This window comes from Gavialis gangeticus, unplaced genomic scaffold, assembly GCF_001723915.1.
Source record: "Gavialis gangeticus isolate Ggan-Ray unplaced genomic scaffold, GavGan_comp1, whole genome shotgun sequence".
NCBI classification, from domain to species: domain Eukaryota; kingdom Metazoa; phylum Chordata; order Crocodylia; family Gavialidae; genus Gavialis; species Gavialis gangeticus.
The window spans coordinates 35,434,077-35,454,727 of record NW_017729027.1 but is presented as its reverse complement, the minus strand read 5'-3'; the positions used below and the strand labels follow the sequence as shown (position 1 = coordinate 35,454,727).

At 39.1% G+C, this 20,651-nt stretch overlaps 1 protein-coding gene across 1 annotated transcript in view; it reads left to right on the top strand.

The window, feature by feature from the left end:
- Positions 1 to 20,651, top strand: part of HCRTR2 (hypocretin receptor 2) — a 70,712-nt gene that overhangs the window by 12,966 nt on the left and 37,095 nt on the right. The window contains exons 2-3 of the mRNA XM_019520559.1: positions 16,084 to 16,262; positions 19,260 to 19,503. Coding sequence (XP_019376104.1) covers positions 16,084 to 16,262; positions 19,260 to 19,503 — 423 coding nt within the window. The remainder of the gene's footprint in view (positions 1 to 16,083; positions 16,263 to 19,259; positions 19,504 to 20,651) is intronic.

Here is a 20,651-nt window from a genome sequence, read left to right as displayed (position 1 = left end):
TTTTTGTTGTTCTCCCGCCCTGGCGGGGGGGCGGGCTAGAAGATCTACTAGGTCCCTTCCGACCCTTAATCTATGAATCTATGAATCTATGAGCATACCCTGTCTTCATAATGAGTCCAACTCCACTGCACATCTCATTTGAGTGAATTGCAGTCTAGTAATGGCCTTTCCTTGTTTGTGGTTTCTAGGTCAAAATAGTGCTTTATTAACTGTGGGCTCCACAATTCAAGAAGGATGTGGAGAAGCTTGAGAGAGTCCAGAGGAGAGCCACACACATGATCAGAGGGCAGGAGAATAGGCCTTATGAAGAGAGGCTGAGAGCCATGGGACTCTTCAGCCTGGAAAAGCTCAGGCTCAGGGGGGACCTGGTGGCAGCCTATAAATACATCAGGGATGTGCAGCAGGATCTGGGGGAATGTCTGTTCATCAGATCGCCCCAAGGGATGACAAGGTGCAATGGTCACAAATTCCTCCAAGACTGTTTCAGGTTGGACATAAGGAAAAGCTTCTTTACTTTCTGAGCACCCAAAGGCCTGGAAGAGGCTTCCTCCAGAGGTGGTGCAAGCACCTAGTCTGGACTCCTTTAAGAAGCATTTGGATGCTTATCTTGCTGGGATCCTTTGACCCTAGCTGACTTCCTGCCTTTGGGGCAGGGGGCTGGACTAAATGATCTCCTGATCTTCCAGGCCTAGTGTCTATGAAGTCTTAATAAAGGAGAAGTTTGAAAAGCTCTCGTTGCCTGCATATCTGTTTGTACACTGGTATCTTTAATTCTAACATTTAAATATAGGGAAAATATTGGGTCAGTGACTGTCAGCACATTTTACAGATCGTTTGTCTGGAGAATGATATGGATGTTGTTCAGCCATACAAATAAGGTTTTATTTAGAAAATAGGTTTCTATTTCACTTCTTAAGGTATTTGATAAGGATACAGGTTCTAATTTTTATTCAATAATTTAGAGTTCTTAACTGAGCTAAAGTGCTCACATTAAAGTGCCCCATTTCAGATTGCATGAGTCCCTCTGTCATAGAGTTCGGTAGAGATAAAAGCTGCCTTAAGAGTAATTAGAATTTTTTTTCTAGTTTTAAATGAACCATATGGTCAACACACCATAGTGGTTTTTACTATCATTATATTCATTCAGTAGTTTAGGTAACAATATATTTTAATTTTTTTAAATAAAATTCCACAGGAAATCCATCACTGCCCAGAGATTTACTATTGTTCATCTCCTTCAAGGCCAAAGTTATTTTGTCTAATGGTAAAAGAGCCTCTAAAATTTCCTTCTCCATCTCTAAAACTTGTAGTATAGCTATGAAGTCCAAAAATATGTCTTTTTCCTCATCAGTAACATTTAGGTTCTCGGTATACAAACTGAAATAAAATTGACTGGACTTTTGGTTGATTTGTCTCTGTCATGCAAATTCCCCAGAGAGTCTCTTATAGCTGATATTGTTGTCTTTATGCTAGTAACCTTCCTATTTGTTCCCTCTGATTCCCTATAATCTTGATGTAATCTATATAGAGCAAATCCTGCCTTCTGGGACAGTAATTAATTCCATTCCTATCTCATATTGGTAAGAATGCATACTTTATCAATCAAAGGAATTGTGACATAATTCTTCTCTAAATACTAATTTTTTCTTATTAAAGTATCTATTTTGTATCCTGCTTTTTCATTTTTTTTTTCTTTTTTTTTTTTGCAGGACCATATAATATTGTACACTCTCATTAGAAGACTTTAGTAGTTTTCCTTAATACTGAAGCAGAGGAATCAGTAGGATGATAAAGCTCCATAAAATTTTTGAGCTCCTCTAGAATGAATGCTTTAAATTATAATCATTCAACGGGGAGATGTTGAGTCTCCAGTAATTATTTACAGCTGATCAATCTACTAGGAGCTGAAGCTCCACCTCAGCATGGTCTGAAGCTTTAGAGCCAATGGAGGCATTAACCATGGTGTCCATTATGCTTTGAGAAATTAAAAACTAGTCAATTCTAGAATATACTCGATAAGGCATTTAAAAAAAAACCCCTATAATCCCTCATTGTTGGATTCACTATTTCCAAATATCTACTACACCCAGGTCTGACATATAACTTTTAAAGATTTCCTTAGAAGTAGATTTCATGGACAGAGGAGCATGAGATCTACCAATGATAGGATCCAAAGATTCATTCCAGCTTCGTGTACAGGTGTCAATTTATCTGTTTCCTTAAATCAAAAGTACAACTTTTATCTATATACTGCTGTAGTTAGTAATATCAATATTCTCCCATTTATTTAGAACTTGTAACAACATACAATCCCAAGAACACTCTTGAAAAGATCATGAGGGGGCAGAGGAGCTCCACTGGAATGCCTGAACTTCAAAAGAGAGGTCCTGTGACAGGGAAAACATATCGACTGTATGCTTGGACTCATGTATTTGGTAGGGTACTCAAAAGGGAAATAACTGATTAACAGCTGGTTTCTTCCTTTGCTTCTTTTTTCCAGCTGGCTCATGTCTAATTAGTCCCCAAAGGCTTTGATATATTTCTGATAAACATCTGAAATCTAATATGAGTTAATTTAGTACTTTTGAAAGGCATCAGTGACGTTTTCAAAAACCAGATTCTCCATGTAACCTCAAAACATGAATAGCATTTACAGTGACAGCATAAGTGTCCTTGTAAGTTTTATGCTGACATTGCCAGTAGTCAGAAGGTGAAAGGTTCTTATTTAATAGTCAGTTTCCAAAAGCACGAATCCATCCCACTTCCAAAGATTGGTCATCACACCTGTGCAGACTCATCAACTTTCCAAAATGCAACTTGTTTCCAGTTCTATACTCCAGTTCTTAGTATTTAGATCATCTACCACAGCTATGGAAATAAAATACAGCAGCCCTCTGGGTCTCATGGAGGAGCATGATTTCAGAGCCTTAAGCATATTTTGGGAATATGTTTTTGGTTTGCTTGGAAGTGTGTTGTATGGTTTGTTTAATCTTAATTATTAAAGAAACAGTCATGAATATGTAATGTGCTTTGTGATTCATAACCCCAAAAGCCCTATATAGTTGCAGTGTGCTTATGCTTTTAACCTATGGAGAATTGAGCCTTTTCTTTTTGTATTCAAAAAAAATGAATTCCTTAGATGTGCACTGGAACTAAACATTTAAGTTTAACAGTATTAACCTCCCATCTTATGGCTTCTCATAGATGTATTCTGAAGGGTACACTTTCAACACTACACAGCTTTTCAGCAGTGAACCGTCCCTTGATTTTAATGAGTCATATCAACTTTAACATGAGCCACAGTGTTTTAAGATTGAAGGGATTGAATTTCTTTGTTAAACTGCACTGTGTATTGTGACATTTATATATAAAAATCCTTGCATCTCTAATGTAAAGCATGTGTTGAGGACAACAGCTCTTGAAATAGACATTTTTTTTTGTTTTTATTGTCTACAATAAAACAAAAAGATATCAAATAGATTTTATAATTGCATACTAATTCTGTGTTGTCAGCTCTGTAAAGATGGCCATTAATGGTGTTAGTGATAGTTATGATTTCTTGTGGGTGTGAGGTGGCCATTCATTTCCTGAGTGCACCAATTCATTTCACAGATGTCTCAGGAATAAAATAGTAACAGCTTTCATTCTCTACAGACCTGACCATAAGCTGAATCTCTGAGAGGCTGCATATCACATAACTAATCCTCTAAAGATATGTCTAGCTGCCTCCTCCTCCAACGTTTTGTTAATTGCTGAAAAATTTCTAGCTCAGGGTGGCCAACCTTAGACGTGCATGTGACAAGTGACACTGGCAGCCTATGTATGTGGCATACAGCAGACTGGGGACAGGACAGGCAGCAGAGTGCAGATATGACAAGAAGCAAAAAGCAAAGCAGCAGATTGGGCAGGAAGCTGGGCAGGGGAGCTGAATTCAGAACAGTAGATCAGGTGAAAAAACCAAAAGTAGAGCAACAGAGCAGGCAGGGGAAGGAGATTGGGGTGCCACTTGGGAAGAATGCAAAGCTAATTTGTGGCACCTACTAATATGTTGGTCTCCACTGATCTAGTTCACCAGTTTTAACAAATGAGCCCAGGATGATCGCTGTGCCATTACTCCCATTCATAGTTACAAAAAGAACATTTTCAGATGTAGTACCCTGTCTTGTCTCAAATACTTTAGCAATGGGGCACCAAAAAAAAAGAGAAATAAAGGTAAATAGGAAAACATATGAGTAAACAACTTCTTAAAGCATAGTTTTCTTTGATTATCATAGAATCTTGAAATCAGTTGATAGAAACCATCTTGATTTTCACTGGACAAATTTGGTATTGTTTGCACATGTATATTTTAATATGGATGGGAAGTCCAACGTCTTACATGAATACAGCATATTTATCTGTAGGAATCTGCTGAATTCTTAGAATCCAAATAGCTGCTTCTCTCTATCTCTGTGGTTTTTATTACCCAGGTTGAATCTGGATTTATTTTACATTCTTGTTTTTATATAAGATTTAGTTGAATGTGTTTGCTGCTTAACTGTCATGAATGGTATCAGATTGACAACCTAAGAAATTAAAGGTCTTTTGTCTTTACTGCTATTTTCAAAACCAAATTTAGTGTCCTCTACAAATTTAATTAATGTGCTCTTTGCTCCTTTACCAGATCATCAGTAAAAATGTTGAAAAATTAATGGACAGCTTTCCTAAAATAAATCTTCACTGACCTCATCATGGCACTGGTATTTTAACCCATTTTTAATTCTCTTATTTGATTTTCTTAAGTTTGTGAATAATTTTCCTCCCTATGATATCTATAAAAATGCCTATACTAATAATAGCCTCACTAATGCAGCTTCAAATTAACGTATTACAGAGATACTCCTTCAGTTGTCATGACACACAAAGATACCCACTTTTTATGTTTATGAATATTCAAGGGAGAGTTATTTTATTATAAGATATACAAATATATAATTAATATTAAGAAATACAGAAAGGATTTTGTGACAGGTGTGCCTCTTTGGGGTTCGCCCACTAGTGACCCCGCAACACTGGTTATGGGCCAACCGCTCGACTTCTCGTCTGCCACGCCTTGTTTTTACTTGCTTAATTAGAGGATATTAATCCAGCAGGAGGCTGCCCATTTTCTGTCTTGATGCCTGGGGCACTATCTGCAGCTCCTTTCCTCCCCTTACACTGCAGCCCAAGCCTCGCGGATGTACCTGATGTTGTTCGGGTCTGTTCCACTCTCACAACCTGCACCCCACCAACGCTCAACTTGCCTCACAGCCTGCGCCTCACTGGTGCTCTGGCTCATCTCCTGTAACCTGTGCCACACAGGCGCTCTGGCTTGTCTCTTGCAACTGTATCCCTCTGGCACTCGTCAATCACTGCCCCCTTGCCTTGGGGATTCCCCCTCTCTGGGGCTTACCACTCTGCCCCCTCTCCAGGGCTGCCCCCTCTCCGGGGCTTCCCACGCTGCCCTGGGGCTCAGGTGGCCGTAGCCATACCTGGCCCCAAATCTCCTCCTCGGGGTCTCAAACCCCCTTCCAGCCTCAGGCAGCCTCAGCCTTACCTGGCCTCCGATTCTTTGCTCCCCTTTTTGGGACTGGGGTCAGTGTACCCCCAAATGCTGAGCTCTCTCTGGTGCTGGGGTCCCCACGCTACCATGGAGCCCCTATGAGGCCTCCTCCAACCCCTAATAGCCTCACCCGGTCCTCCGGTTGAAACAACAAACACAAAAACACAAAGCCCCTGGGCTATAACATAAAAAGCTAACCTGTCCAGCCAAACAACATTCAATCCCTACCAGGAAATACTCCAACCCCAGCAGCTCCCAGGGGATGCTCACACAGTCAGGGTTGTCCCCTCTGTCTGCACTGGCCGAGCTCCTCCTTCCTTGGTTGCCAGAGGGGAACTGCCCTCCTGGCCTCCTGCCTGGACTTACATGGGCCAGTCCCTGACCCTTCCTGTCAGCTGGCTCCCCAGCAGTTGTCCTGGCAACCAGCACCTGTTACTCTGGCTGCCCAGGCAACTGGCAGCTGAGCCTTCCCCATTCACTGTCTTGGATAAATATTGTGGTTCTGTGGTGGCAGCGATGGCTGCAAAGTCCACCCTGGCTGCAGTATGGAACTCCAGTATATAATCACATTTTAGAAAAATATCTGGCCTTTGTGAGTCATTTTTAAACATAAGCTGAACTAAAACAGTGGAGATCGCCTCATTATGCAAACACTTTGGAGATCGCCTCATTATGCACTTGTAAAGACAGTATATGCTCAAGACGTATTGGCTCCCCCAACTTATAATTCCTTTGAAATTCAAGAAAGCATTTTCACAAGTAATAGTACAAGGAACTCGGCCTTGGCTTAGCCTCTCATCTCCTGCACCAACTTCACTTCTGCTTCAATATAGCTGATACGTTACTGCTTCTACAGCAGGGGTGGAGAAAATATGGGCTTCATGCCAGATCCAGCCCACCAAATTATTGTATGCAGCTCATGGATGCCCCTGCAGTGCTCCACGTGGGGCCAAGCCACAATCACTCCCTCCTAGGGCAGCCCATGTCACTTCTCGGCCCCCACCTGCAGCCAGCATGCACCACTTCCTCGTGCTGTTCTTCCCACTGCTGTTGCAGCTGCCTAAGTACTGCTTGCCTCCCCTCACCTACAGCAGCTCCTCCTCCTCCTGCCCCTTCCATGCTGCTTCAGGCAGCAGGTAGCACATGGAAGCAGCGGCAGCTGTGCGGACACTCAACAGACACCACATGCCCAACCTGGGTGGGGGAGAAGGGGTGCTGCAGCCAAACAGCTTCTACCCCGGCACTCTGGGCTCCAGCTCCCAGCTGCCTTCCACCTACTCAAGCACCTGGTATGATCAGCAGCCACCTGCAAATGGCCAAGTGGGTGGAAGGCAGCCAGAAGCAGGAGCTGGAGCCCCATGTGCTAGGGCAGAAGCCACCCAGTAGGGGGGTGGGGGATGGGTGGGAGCATGGCACGAGCTGCACCAGGCAAAGTGGATGGGGCTCGGCCCTATGCAAAGTGCTGCAGGGACAGCCATAGGCTGGATAGGTAGGGAAGACTGCACCTGGATGAGCTCTGCTGCATTCACACCCTGACCTTCCCTTCCTTGCTCCCTCCTTCCCTACCCCCATCCCTAGCTGGCTTGTGGGACCTAATGCTGGCATCCCCTTACACACATATACATCCTATCCCTCGCACCCCACACATAACTTACCCCCCACATCCCACACTTCCCCATACCCCTGCACTACCCTCACACATCCCCACATACACCTCCTACCCCCCACACAGACATGACCCCCCCACACAATATACAAACGTAAGACATTATTTTGAGCTATTGTGCAGTCACCTCTATATACACTACTCAAAAAAACATAAATCAGTACAACAGTTTAAAAGAACTAAAATATGTTTTAGTAGATGTTTGATTTTTAAGTATGTAATTTGGGGTAATTTTTATCTCTAATTTGTTAAAAACAAGTCTTTTGAAAGATTTTGTGTGTGTGGCCCTGGACAGCTCACCATAACTCAGTGAGTGGCCTACTAGCCAAAATATAATTGCCCACCTCTGTTCTACACATTGTCATGTTCCATGGCATATTACCTCACATTATTTTTATTGTACTTTATCACGCTTAGCTTCTTAATGAATATTTCATGTTTTGTTTTGCTTATAGAATGAAAATACATTTATATTTTTAGAAGTCAATACAAGAAAAGCCTATAAAGAAAAGAAATGGGGAGGTCTTCTCCTTCCTTCCCTTATTTCTTTGTATAACCAATACAGGGAAATAAGTATTATTTATATGATATTTATTTCTATATACTAATCATTTCATTGAAAAATAAAGACATCTTGCAAAGCTGAGCTTACTTATTATGAGACCTGAAAAACATGTTATGAGACTGGCTCAAAGTTTACATAGTCATTTTGGCCCAGAATAGAAAATTCATGGGCATAGTCAAAGATATTCTATTTGGAAATCTCAATTAAGCAGAGTTTTGTGAAATTTCCAGTTCTTCCTGATTTATCTTGCTTTGAAAAGATAAATCAGGAAGTCCTGATTTATCTGTGGGAAGTGGTATTCAATTTAATACTGCAGTTACTATCCTACCATCATTAGGAAATGTAAAATCTTAAAATTATTATAAAGCTCAAGGTCCACCAAATATTTCTGAATAAAAATGGCTTGTTTTTTTCTGAATTCCAGGCTAAAGTTCTGAAGAGAATACAACTATTTCTGTTTTTAATTCTTTTTCAGGAAGGAAAAATTAACATTTACCATTCCTATAAGGGTTTGTTTTTTAATCACCAACTAATAGCTCGAATCACAGATAACATACTTTTTGTAGGCAGCTATAATGTGGACATAATGGATTAAACTCTTCCAAGGATCTCAACTCAGCATCTCATTTTGTTCTTTTATTCCATTATAGGAACAAAATCAATTTCAAGCACACTTAGTAGCTCTTAAACATCTAGCTACCTGACATGTGCTGTCTAAAAGCTACCATTTGCATCTACTATTAATCATGCCCACAATATATAGTGGAAACAAAATTACAGACTATTTTTAAGATGCAGCCCAAGTTCATGCTCTACTATTCTTTGCAAACTTCTAATTCGCTTTCTCTAATATTATGAAAGTAATACTATAGTTATCAAAAATACTGTAAAATAGATAGTGATAACAACTTTGCCATTAGTCTTTATTAGGTAAGTACCATAGTATTTAAAAATCTTATCTATACATGCCAAGAGATATTCTGAGAAAATATTCATGTAGTGCAAGATCTATATTGTTCCCTTACACTTCAAACACCTACAAAATTAGGGGGTAATTCAGAGACGGCAGATCCTGAGAAGGGAAGCTTCCAACAGTTTGTCTACAAGAAACACCAAGTGTAGGATATGTCTGAATTCTTTCCCTCTGCCCCGAAACTCTCCTCAAACTTGAATGTCTGAATCAATGACACACATTAGGCATCTATGTCTGTTTAGTGCTTCTAAATAGGCTACTACACAAATGTGGTTAGTCCTACCACCATCTTCATTATTCCTCCACCATCTCTTTTTGAGTGAAAATGGCTGTGGCTGTTGCTCTTGATAGAGAACTTAGTGTTGTCATTATGTATTAGGTATGTTCTAAGCATTCCTAATAGATTGGGTTCCTCCAGGATTATAAATGGAGTTGAGCCACCACCTGACTTCTTTTCTGGATTGCAATGAAACTTGAGCAGAGTTAGGTACCTCAGTCTTAGGAATAGGGCACTTCCATAGACGTAAGCAGCTTAGACACTTAGGAATCTTTGAAATCCAAAATGCAATGGATTTTGGGGCTAACGTCTGGGTGTATTCTGGATCAATTTTTTGTGATTTGGGTGCATAAATAATTTTAGTATTTTGTATTTTTATGCTATGACTACCCATCTTGATCAATCCCTGTTATCTAGTTACTTAAGTGAGTGTACTGGCTATTAATGTATGTGTGTATATTTATATCTGAATATGTAAATGTATGCTTTTTAAATCATGCATTTATCTTTTCTGCAGCCATTAGATCTGGATAGATGCTTCAGGAAATGTGTAAACATATTGTTCCTGCTAGTGGAATGCCCAAACATGGAAATATAGCGCAGGTTGCTACTGGAAAGAGTGAACACAAAGTCCATACCATTTGTGATTGCAAGATGCCAGTGATAGTTGGTGGAATTCTAAATGCTGGGTGTGTCTACACGTGATGCTACATCACCATAGCAATACACTATAGTGACATAGCAACCGCAGGCAAAACCTGTGATGCCCTAGTGATGTGCTCCCCTATTATATCGTGTCACTATGGCGACACAGTGTCTAAAAATAACCATGCTCAGCAGCCATGCCACAGTATCAGCAGTTACTACACTATCTTTTAGTACTTTCAAAAGGAAGTACTAAATGACGGCTCAGTAACAACGGTGCCATAGTGACATGTGTAGACATGCCCGCTGTATCTTCATTCCAACCTAGGTTATTTTACCCTACATTTTTCAAATAGTGGTTTTCCCATGTTGTTCAGAACTGCTTGTAATATTCCTTCCCTATATTCAGATGAAGTAACAATTAACCTGCAACAAAAAGTTGGTAAAGCACATGTAACTGTTTTTAGCATGTTGTGACCTGCTAACTAGCACATATAGGCTATAAAACACACACTGTTGTTAAGTTTCAGTGACTCTTTACTGTTTCTGAATTCCCACGTATTGTTCCCCTCTTCAGCATTTCTCTCAGCATCGTAATCTAACTTTGTATGCACCATCGTTGATACCTTGGTCAGTAAGGTTTATCTTATGCAAAGGTTCAACAGCTAATCCATCGGAAAAAAATACATATAAATCCACTATGCTTAAAAAAAAATTCCTTCACTGTTGATTATCAAAATATACATGTACAAAACAGAAACATTTTTTTCCTATTCAGCCTGTTTCACTTGAGGATGCCACCAACCAGTGCTTATAACTTCAAAATAAATTCCATATGAGATTATTGCAACATCAGAACCAAAGAATTATGGTATAAAGTTATAAAGCAGGAAGGAGGAAGTAAATCAGCTTCTTATAAAACAAAAGAAAGTAATAAGGCTTTGTTTATATCTATCTGGAAGTGTAAACCATTTCAGTCAGCAAAATATCTCAGAACCTCTGTTACTAAGTTTCATTTATATAAATAAATATTTGGGAAGTTTCAGGTATTTTTAAAGGATAAACTTATGTTTTATTTGGGTTTAGAAGTAAAAATAGAAGGTTATGGAATGAGCAGGGGGCAGGACCCTTCTAGAGTGCTAGAGAAATGATTTAGCATTGGAATCTAGACAAAAAATTGTCAATAGAAACCATCTAATACCAAAAGAAAGGCTATAGCATATATGTTTAATATGCTCAGGACAGTCTAAACCTCAAAGGAGCAAGCAGCTGCATTTTCTACAACCAGCTGGAGTCTTTGTATTTTTTTAATATTCAATTCCAGATACAATGAATTATGCTAATTCAATATATAGCTTTATACTCTATAATTAAAATATCCCAAGGCATTAAAATAAATGGGAGCACATTTATTCATGAACAGCACTGATCTTTTCTGTCACATCTGAGTTTTTTTAATGGAACATAATGAGATATCTGAAACTTTCTTTACTTAAACAAGTCAGTCAGCAATGTGACGCAATTGCAAGAAAAAAAGTAAATGCAATTTTGGGCTACATCAACAGTATTATTAGGTGTTAGGCACAGGAGATAATAGTGTCTAACTCTACTAGGCACTGATTAGGCCTCATCTAGAGTATCCTGTGCAGTTCTGAGTTTCACATTTTAAGAAGGGTATGGAGAAGGTAGAGAGAGTCCAGAGGTGGGCAGGAAAATGATAAGGAAACCTGAAGAAGGGTGACTGCCCAAAAGCTTGCAAACAACCTTTTTTCCAGCTACTAAGTTGGTCTAATAAAAGCGATCACATCTACCCAAAAATGTCTATGTCTTTAGACCAACACAGCTATGACCAAAAACCCAGCAACTAACAAAACTAGTCATTTTTGTCTTGGAGCAAAGGCAATTAGGGTTGGACACAATAGAAGGCCAAATATCTGAAAGGCTGCAATAGAGAAAACAATTAGTCTTGATACAAAAGATACCAAACATGGCTTTAAACTACAACAAGGTACATTTAGATTAGATATAAGGATATTTCCTCTCTGTGAGGCAATAAGACAGTGGAATAAACTGCCCAGGGAAGTTAGGGAATCTCCTTCATTGGAGGTTTTCAAAAGGAGGCTGGATAAGTGTGGGACCGGGATGATTTAGGAGTAGCATTCCTCCCTTCATGCAAGAGATTCCACCAGATGACCCTTAAGATCTCTTCCAACCATATGGTTCTGTAGTGAGGACTTCATGCAGTATTTTCTTTATATGTAATCTTTGGTGTGAATCTCTGTGCTCTTGTCAATACAAGTCAAATCCCTCATGAGAGTTCCATGTAAACTTTTTTCTGTGTTGAAAAATGTTTTCTGCGAAAATTTGCATACTTCCTCCCCACAAGTCTTACTTTTCCTTCCATTGTGCTCTCCTAGAAGAAAGTACAAATTTTGCATTCTATGTAAATTAATAACTGTAATATCCAATATAATCATACATTAAACTCTATGATAAACTTTGTAGAAATAAGTCTCATAAGAGCCATTTGATAGTACTACAATACAGCCTTCTAAACACACACAGCACCATAACTCATTTTAATTTTTGAGCTTTCACTGACACTCTGTGGCAAAAGTAAGAATAGCAGCCACTTTTAATCAAGTTCTTTTCATCTCCTCTCTTTGCTCATTGTAAGATCAAGTTTTCATGTTTAGCAATTTCTTTATATTAGCAGAAGGCATATGTGGTTTGACTATGATATTTAATCATGAATGAGAAAATAGGTGGTGTAAAAACAAAGAGGTTTCCCACAATGCATATTTGCATTTACCATTAAGGATTTCAAATGCAATTTTTTTTTGTAAACTCAAAACTAATATTTCATGGAGGATTACAAAGTTCATGGTTGAACCATAAGATTTGAGTTGAGGATTGTAACATCAAAAATAATTCTCCTTTTTCTCCCTTTTCTTTTTCCCGTCTCTCATATTTGTTTTACTCTGTCATTAAAAATCTCTCTTCCTTCTCCTTCCCTTTCAACCCCTTTTTTGTACTGGGACATGTCTAGGCCTTTTTTTTATCAAATTTAATCACATTTGAGAATTGTCAGCCAAGAATCAAAGAAGTTCGTTAAACTTGGGCTGGTGCATGTTGCCTAGCTGGTGTTCATAACACGCAACTTTCCATGTTTCATAAGTTCCATATATCTTTTACCTTCATACTGTTGGAGTTTTGGTCATCTAAATCTCTTCCCATTTGACCTAGAACCCAGAGATCCCTCTTCCTCTAGGTCTCTAGGGATGCTGGGTAGTTGGGGTGTGGGAAGAGGGCCCTATTCAATTCAGATTTGGCCTGAATCAGGGACAGTGATTCAACTAATTAATTGAATGAATCCAATTCTGAAGATTCAATGCTGATTCACAGAATCAGCAATTTGGACATAGACACAGCTAAAAAATTTTTTTGTACATCCTTTGAGGTAGCAGGCATGGCTCATGAACGCTGCGATGCTGGGGCACATGGGCGTCCCATAGGAGTGCGGGGGGCCCTCCACATGCTTGGCAGCAAATCTAGAAGTGGACCGGAAGTACTTCTGGTCCACTTCTGGGTCTGCCGGGGAGCACACAGAGCGCCCCCTCCCCCCCCCCCAACTCAGCAATGGCATGTCAACAAGAATAGGGCCCTACTTGGAAGCAAAGATGCACCCACTTTGTGTACAGGCTTTTTTCCAGAGGCATTTCATAACAGCTTCCTGTGTCCCATAATTGTTTCCCTAATTTAGGAAGACATGTCAGTAGGAACTTCATTAATTATTAAAGTAGTGCCTGAAACCATTAGTGGAAATCCCATTGTGCTAGACAACATTCAAATATAGGATAGAAAGTTAATTCCCCAAGAATTAGTGTTCAAAATTTTAGACAAAATAAATGAGAATAAATAATTTGGTAAAAGGTTTGAACTTTTAAACTATAATTTCCCCCATTTCCTGGCTGTTTCACGTGATTGTAAGGGAACACTTAGTTACTCACTCAGGGCATGAACAAGGGCAGAGCAATTATTGCGGTTCATGTCATATGCTTCCAGAGAGTTTTTCTTTTTCCTATTAAGTCAGTGTAGTCTGGAAGCATTAGATGGGAATCAAGGTAATCCAACTGTCTTCCTTCATTGTCTTGATGTTCTGTATTGCCTTGGGCAACTTATGTTCATGCTTCACTTGCCTCACACACAAAATGAAGATGATAATATTGACTTACCTCCCACGGGTGTTATGAGGATTAATTTGTTCATGTTGACATAAAGGTCTGAATATAGCATGTGAAATGCAATGAATTCACTTGTGTTACTCTTGTAACCATCAAGCTTTATCCTGTTTTTGTTGTTTCTGGAGAAGTTCTCCTGATTTGGTAATGCATTACCAAAAGCAATGGTTGCAGCCAAGTACCTTTCTCCTTGACATAACAGGATTAAAGGCATGTGTACATAACACAGGGATTTAATTCTCTCTAAACTGAAGCAGTGGTTTTTTTAAAAACACCACTTGAATTTGTGGCGAAGTAAACCCCTGTGTTATGTATACCTGTGTTGAAGCCTGATCCTTACCTGCCTCTCCAGTGGCGGGGAGGGGAGAGTGAGCTGCTGGTGGGCAGAGTGGTCCCTGAGCAGCAGGTGGGGAATAGTGCTTCCCTCCACAGCAGCAGCAGCCCCCCTCAGGCAGCACCTACCCATAGGCACCCAACCTGGGCAATCCCAGGGGGCATCACAGCTACGGAGGGAAGTACCAGGCCCTGACACAGCTCAGGCAGGCAGGCAGGCTCTGGGGGAAAGAAAAAAGATCAGGCTTGCCCCTTTCCCCCCCACCTTCTGTGGAGCCTGCCTTCCTGGGCTGTTGCTGGGCTGCCTGCATGGCCCCTGAGCTGCACAGTCTGGTGCTTTCCTCTGCAGGTGTGCGGTAGGAAACTAAAACTCCTTGGAGGTGTTTTACTTTGCAGCACCCCAAAGTCATTTGCTGTGTACCAAAGTCATTTAAGATGCATTATGCTGCCAAATGTGCTACAGCAGCTGGAATTAATGCGCAATATGCTGCCAAATGTGCAAACAGCAATGCCATTAAAGGAATGCCAAATGCAAAAGGCATTTAATCTGCTTTAAACTGACTAAAAAGTGTAATCTACCAATGGCCTAAGATCCCTCTTTTCCAAAAAGCATAAATATGGTTGAATACAGACAGATTTAAGCATAATCACTTAAGTGAAGAATGTGGAATTACTAGAAATCTCTTAGCAATAACCGTGTAACTAAACTTTTCATTTTATCACATTGTTTTTATTTTACATTTATTTTCTGCTAAAACATAACAAGTAGTGAAAAAATTACCTCTGTTGAATATTCCACCTTTGTCAACACACAAGAGGTAACTGAATACTTCCTATCTGGATTTCTTTTAAGGCAAGGAACAAAATAGAAGTAACAAACTTACAGCCTTTTATACAAACTTCCAGTGTTAAACAGTAAAATTGAAATGGTCAGCAATGGTGGTTTATTTTTATAACATTTCTTTTGTGTCAACAAAGCTCATGAAAGAAGTGTCACAGAGAGCTCTTTGGTTTTTTTCCCCTTCAGATTTTTTTTTTATAACCTTAGTTTCTTTTACAGTATTCAGACATACTTGAGGAGTGATTTTCCTGGTTTCTAAAATCTTTCAAGTTGGGATCAGGGTAGGCAAGGGGGAAAAAAGAATTTTTGAATCCTCATTCTTTTCCTGCACTTATATGCTTTCTCTAAATGGATGTTCATCAGAAACATACTATGTTGATAATGGGTGTGCTTAATAATACAAAGAAAAACACAAAGAAAACTGCATGTATGTTTTGCTGGCATAGCTGTTTCAGATGTTTTGTATGGTACTGGAGTAAAGCCCCCATGTATTCTGAAACACAATTAAAATTGTCCGTTTTGTAGTGGAACAATCGTTGGTCGGTCCAAAATATTTTTCCAGTAGCAATTTTAATTCAACACCAAGATACTAGATGTAAATATAAAACAAACTTTTAATCATTTGTCTATTTTTTCTGGAATTCTTGTAGAATAAATAAATGTTTTTAAAATGGACACATGGGAAGTATTGTAAATATGTAATAAAAATAGTAACATCCGATAAGTAGACTTATTTACATTTCAACCAACATTTCTCAAATCTTAGTTCATAGATGACTAATGTAGGTATTGGTCCCTCCTTGGTTTTAGATGCTTCTACAACTCCTACATTATATTGCATGTAGGTTTAAAAAAGGATTCCTATACCTATTATTAATAATCACCTCTGCAAAGTATACTCCTATTTGGAGTGTTCCTTCTATTTATTTCAAATGAATTAACTTTTTATTTATAAATTCAGTTTGTGTTGCAGTGTGGAAGAACCATCACATGCGGACAGTTACCAACTATTTCATAGTAAACCTCTCGCTGGCTGATGTTCTTGTCACAATCACTTGTCTTCCAGCCACTTTAGTGGTGGACATTACAGAAACTTGGTTCTTTGGGCAGACTCTCTGCAAGGTGATCCCTTATTTACAGGTATTGTTCTCTACATTTTGTATGTACTTGATTGTTGCTAAAAGGAACAATACAGTAGAATCTGCTTAACTAGTATGTCCTGATAAAAGGGCTGCTATCAGGTAATAAATGAATGCTCCACTTGTAAATGTCCAAATAGGTATTCAATACATCCAATAAAATACTTTGCTGAATTTGCAATGCAGTTTAATTCCCACCTTTATTTAGCAATATATCTACAGGGCCCATTCTCTGATGATCTACATAGGACACTCATTTTTCCAGTGCAAAGTGGTTTATTATACATCCACTTTGTACTACAGTTGATAAATTCTCAAGGCCTTTTGTAGTTAGAGTGGACTCAGAATTTCATATGAATTTAATACTTACTAAGCACTATTAGAAAGAGTTAAAACTGTCGTTCTACTGTAGAAGTTATTCATACTGTCCCAACTGAACATCAGTTATTACCATTAGGCTATATAAATTATGAAAAAAATTGAAGTAAAACTATGTCAAACTAGTAAATATTAATAAATATATGTATTACCAAACTTATCAGACTAGATTAATTTATGAAGATTCCACAATAATAAATCTTTTAGTCCCTTCATGGGTACAGATCCAAATGAATCACTTTCAAATTGTACCTTTGCTGCTTTAACTGAGGTCAATACAGGTCCCATGTACACAAAACACACGTAAGGAAACTGCATTGTTAAAGTTGCAGAGCCATGGTCAAGTAGAATAATTAACAGGTGCCAAGGGAAGTTGTGCACTACAGCCCTTTATTGTATGGAATCAGAACTGCCCAACTTGTGCCAGAGCCCCCATTCTGCTACAGTGGGGGGGTTTTGTACTTTCACCATCTGCATAACCTTTGACCCCATTGAATGTGAAAAGTTAGTGAAACTATCAAGCAGTGTTTTGAATACAAGAAAATAAGTCAGTGGTAGTTTATTTTCTGTAGCAGGTAGAAGAATAAACGTATCTAATTAACTTCTACATGTTGGGTGCATCTACATGTGTTGCTATGGCAACATTGTTACTGCACTGTGATTTAGTACTACTTATTGGAAGAACCAAATCACAGCACAGTAGCCGCCCATACTAAACCGTATGTATGCCACATGGTTATTTTTAGCAGCTACTGTGGGGAGTGTGTCGCTATGGTGAATTAGCTGCCACTCATGTGTAGACACCTGTGGATGCTATGTCACCATAGCACATTGCTATGGCTATGTAACATCACATGTAGACATGCTCATTGAATGTCTGCGGAACAGTGGGGTTTTTTTCTTTAACTGAGAAGACAAAGTAATGATGCAGGTAGCTGGCACATCAAACAAAAAAACATATCCAATGTCTTTTCTTCAGTGTCTGCTGAGGACAAATACAGAAAAAATACTTTGAGCAGAGACCAGAACTTAGAACTATTGGGTGAGTGCCCAGACTAAGGGGCTGCAGAGTCAGGTTTCCTTTTGTTCTCTATCTCTGTCATCATCCCTCTTGGATTCTTTCCTGCACAAGTCCTTCAATATGAGGGATAGAGTGTGTTCCATTCACTCACCCTAGCCTAGTGACTAAGATCTCCTCCTATGTGGAAAATGAGGAGTTAAACCCTGGCTTTGAACTGGGTCTTCCACTTTGTGGGTGAGTGCTGTACAGACACTTGGCAATTATATGAAAGATGTAGCAACAGCACCATCACAACCACTCTAAAAGAAAAAAAGACCCTGTCCCATTCTTTAAAAATCCTATTGGATTACTTATCTTTGGAGAGTATTTTGAACTGCGGATACTGAGTCAAAGGAAGCCTACTTTCAGTTCTGAGTCAGATGCCCAAAGTTCATAAAAACAGTTAACACATCCACTTTGTAACATGCCTTCATCTTAGCCTTAATGACTAAGTCACAAAAAGCAGCAAGCAGGAGAGGCTCATCCACTTTCTGTTAACTGATATCCCTTTGTGTTCAGGGACTTCAGGTAGGTGGAATTGAATCACATGATGATCACTTAGACATCCCTTAGATGATTACTTAGCACAGTGGTTTTCAAACTTTTTGGGTTAGTGTATCCTGGCGGCCGGACATGGAGCAGTGTACCCCTGTCAGCCCAATGCAGAGCGTGGGGAGGGGGGAAGGGTGCATGGCTGGACATGGAGTGGGGGGTGATGAATGGCCGAATGTGGAGTGGGGGTGTGGGGGTGGGGCACAGCTAAATATGGAGTAGCAGCAGCTGCCATGTGCGGGCGTCCCTCACCCCCCACATCCAGCTGGGCAGGTGGTACCTGCACAGCAGTACGACATCATACATGGTGGCACCCCATCCCCTCCTGTCCACACATACTCCCTACAGCCTTCTCATGTACCCCCTGACAACCCCTGACTGAGCACATATGATTCCTTAGACATCTAATAGGCAGAATAGCATCTGGCACACTATTCCCTATTTCAATTTCTCACAGTGCTGTAAGCTTTTTTGCTCCCTGTTCTGAGATGCCTAACTCACTCCAGGCACAGTATACCTCCATCCCTAATGGAGGATTTTGGATTATATTCTATGTGCCTAAAAGTTAGGTGGTAACACCTAGCTCTTAGGGGTTCAAGCTCTTTATTAGATCTAGCCATTCATGTAATATCTCAAACAGTGTACTCTTACAAGCACTATTTTGCAAAATGTAAGATAGCTGCTTTTACTGTTTTACAGGACCTGAATGATCTACACTTACTTAAGTATATTGAATTATCCTGTGACAATTTTGAGTTATTCTATCAAGTCAGGTGGAACTATACATAACTTAAAGTATTAGTCAGAACAAGAAAGGGAGATAGAGACAGGATTATATTTTTTTTGTAAGAAGTGATATAAAAGGGTATTTAATTTTTCAAAGAATACTATTTAATATCTCTAGTCCACAACATATCACTGTAAATAGATGTATGACTGTGTTAAAATATAAATCATGTCTAAAGTTATATATCAGGAATGTGTACATAATATTTTCCTTTTTCTTAGACTGTTTCAGTATCTGTGTCTGTACTCACTCTAAGTTGCATTGCTTTGGATCGATGGTATGCGATTTGTCATCCTCTGATGTTTAAAAGTACAGCCAAACGGGCAAGGAACAGCATTATAATTATCTGGATTGTGTCCTGCATTATAATGATTCCTCAGGCTATTGTTATGGAGTGCAGCAGTATTTTCCCAGGACTTGCCAACAAAACCACCTTATTCACAGTTTGTGATGAGCACTGGGGAGGTAAGTGTAATATTGTCCACCAGTATCGAACTTCTACTGATGTACTATAATCAAAATAATGATTCACATTAGTATGCAGTCAGGTTTTATAAGTCTATCACAATGTTCTTTCATAATTATATCATTCTGATTGAAACTACTGATTTTCAGGTCCTGTTAAACTACATCTCCCTTTATCTTGCTAATTTTTAAAGTAAATTTGAAGCCAAGTTTACATAGATGTACAATATAAGACAATACATTAGTATGTGCATTATGTTAATATTCTCTGTGGGAACAAATGCTCCCAGCCTGCAAAGCTTCTTCTAGTAAAACTCCTATTGATCAATGGAAACTGCAGGTGTACAGGGACTGCAGAGTCAGGCCCGTATGATTTAGCATATGAGAATAGGCATTTGGTCCATCTATCTGCTTTTAGTACATATCTATTTTAAGTCCAGAAGAAATTAGGAATTGCAATGACAGTTGAATATAACTACAACATTTACAGACATCAGCCCAGAAGCACTTGAGCTGAAATAGTCTCAATATCAATTACAGCAAATTGTCTCCAAGATGTTTTCCATAAAGGACCTCCGAAAGCATCTATTATCCACATCAGTCCTCCATTATCCTGAAACTGTTGACCAGTGGGGTATGTTGCAAATCAGTACCCAGGCTTTTGAGAATATGGGAAGATGCATGACAAAGATGGAGAGGTTTTGTTCATGTCTGATATAATTTCTGGTCATTTATTTTCTCTTATAGGAAACAAGGGAATTTATCTCCTCTTACTTCCATGTGATTGTACTGTTAATTATGTAAAACATACCTATAGTGCAAAATATATTTTCTGTATACTTAGATATAATTTAAAATTGAATATGAATTTAAATGAATGATATAAGCAAAGGGCCCAAAAGTTTCCTGAAAGCAAAAAGCTTTTTTTCCTTCCATATAAACATAACAATCCTATTTTTGTACTTCTGCCTTTGCATAAAATTGTTCTTGTAACCATAGTGAAATCACAACACAAGGAAATCTGATAATACAGTGCTCTTGGTAATTATTCCACTGGTGAACTTCAGCTATCTCTAAAAATAGTAATAATAATAATCATCCTTGCATTACTCTGTTTTAAACAATATTTAACTGTAGTGATTTGATGT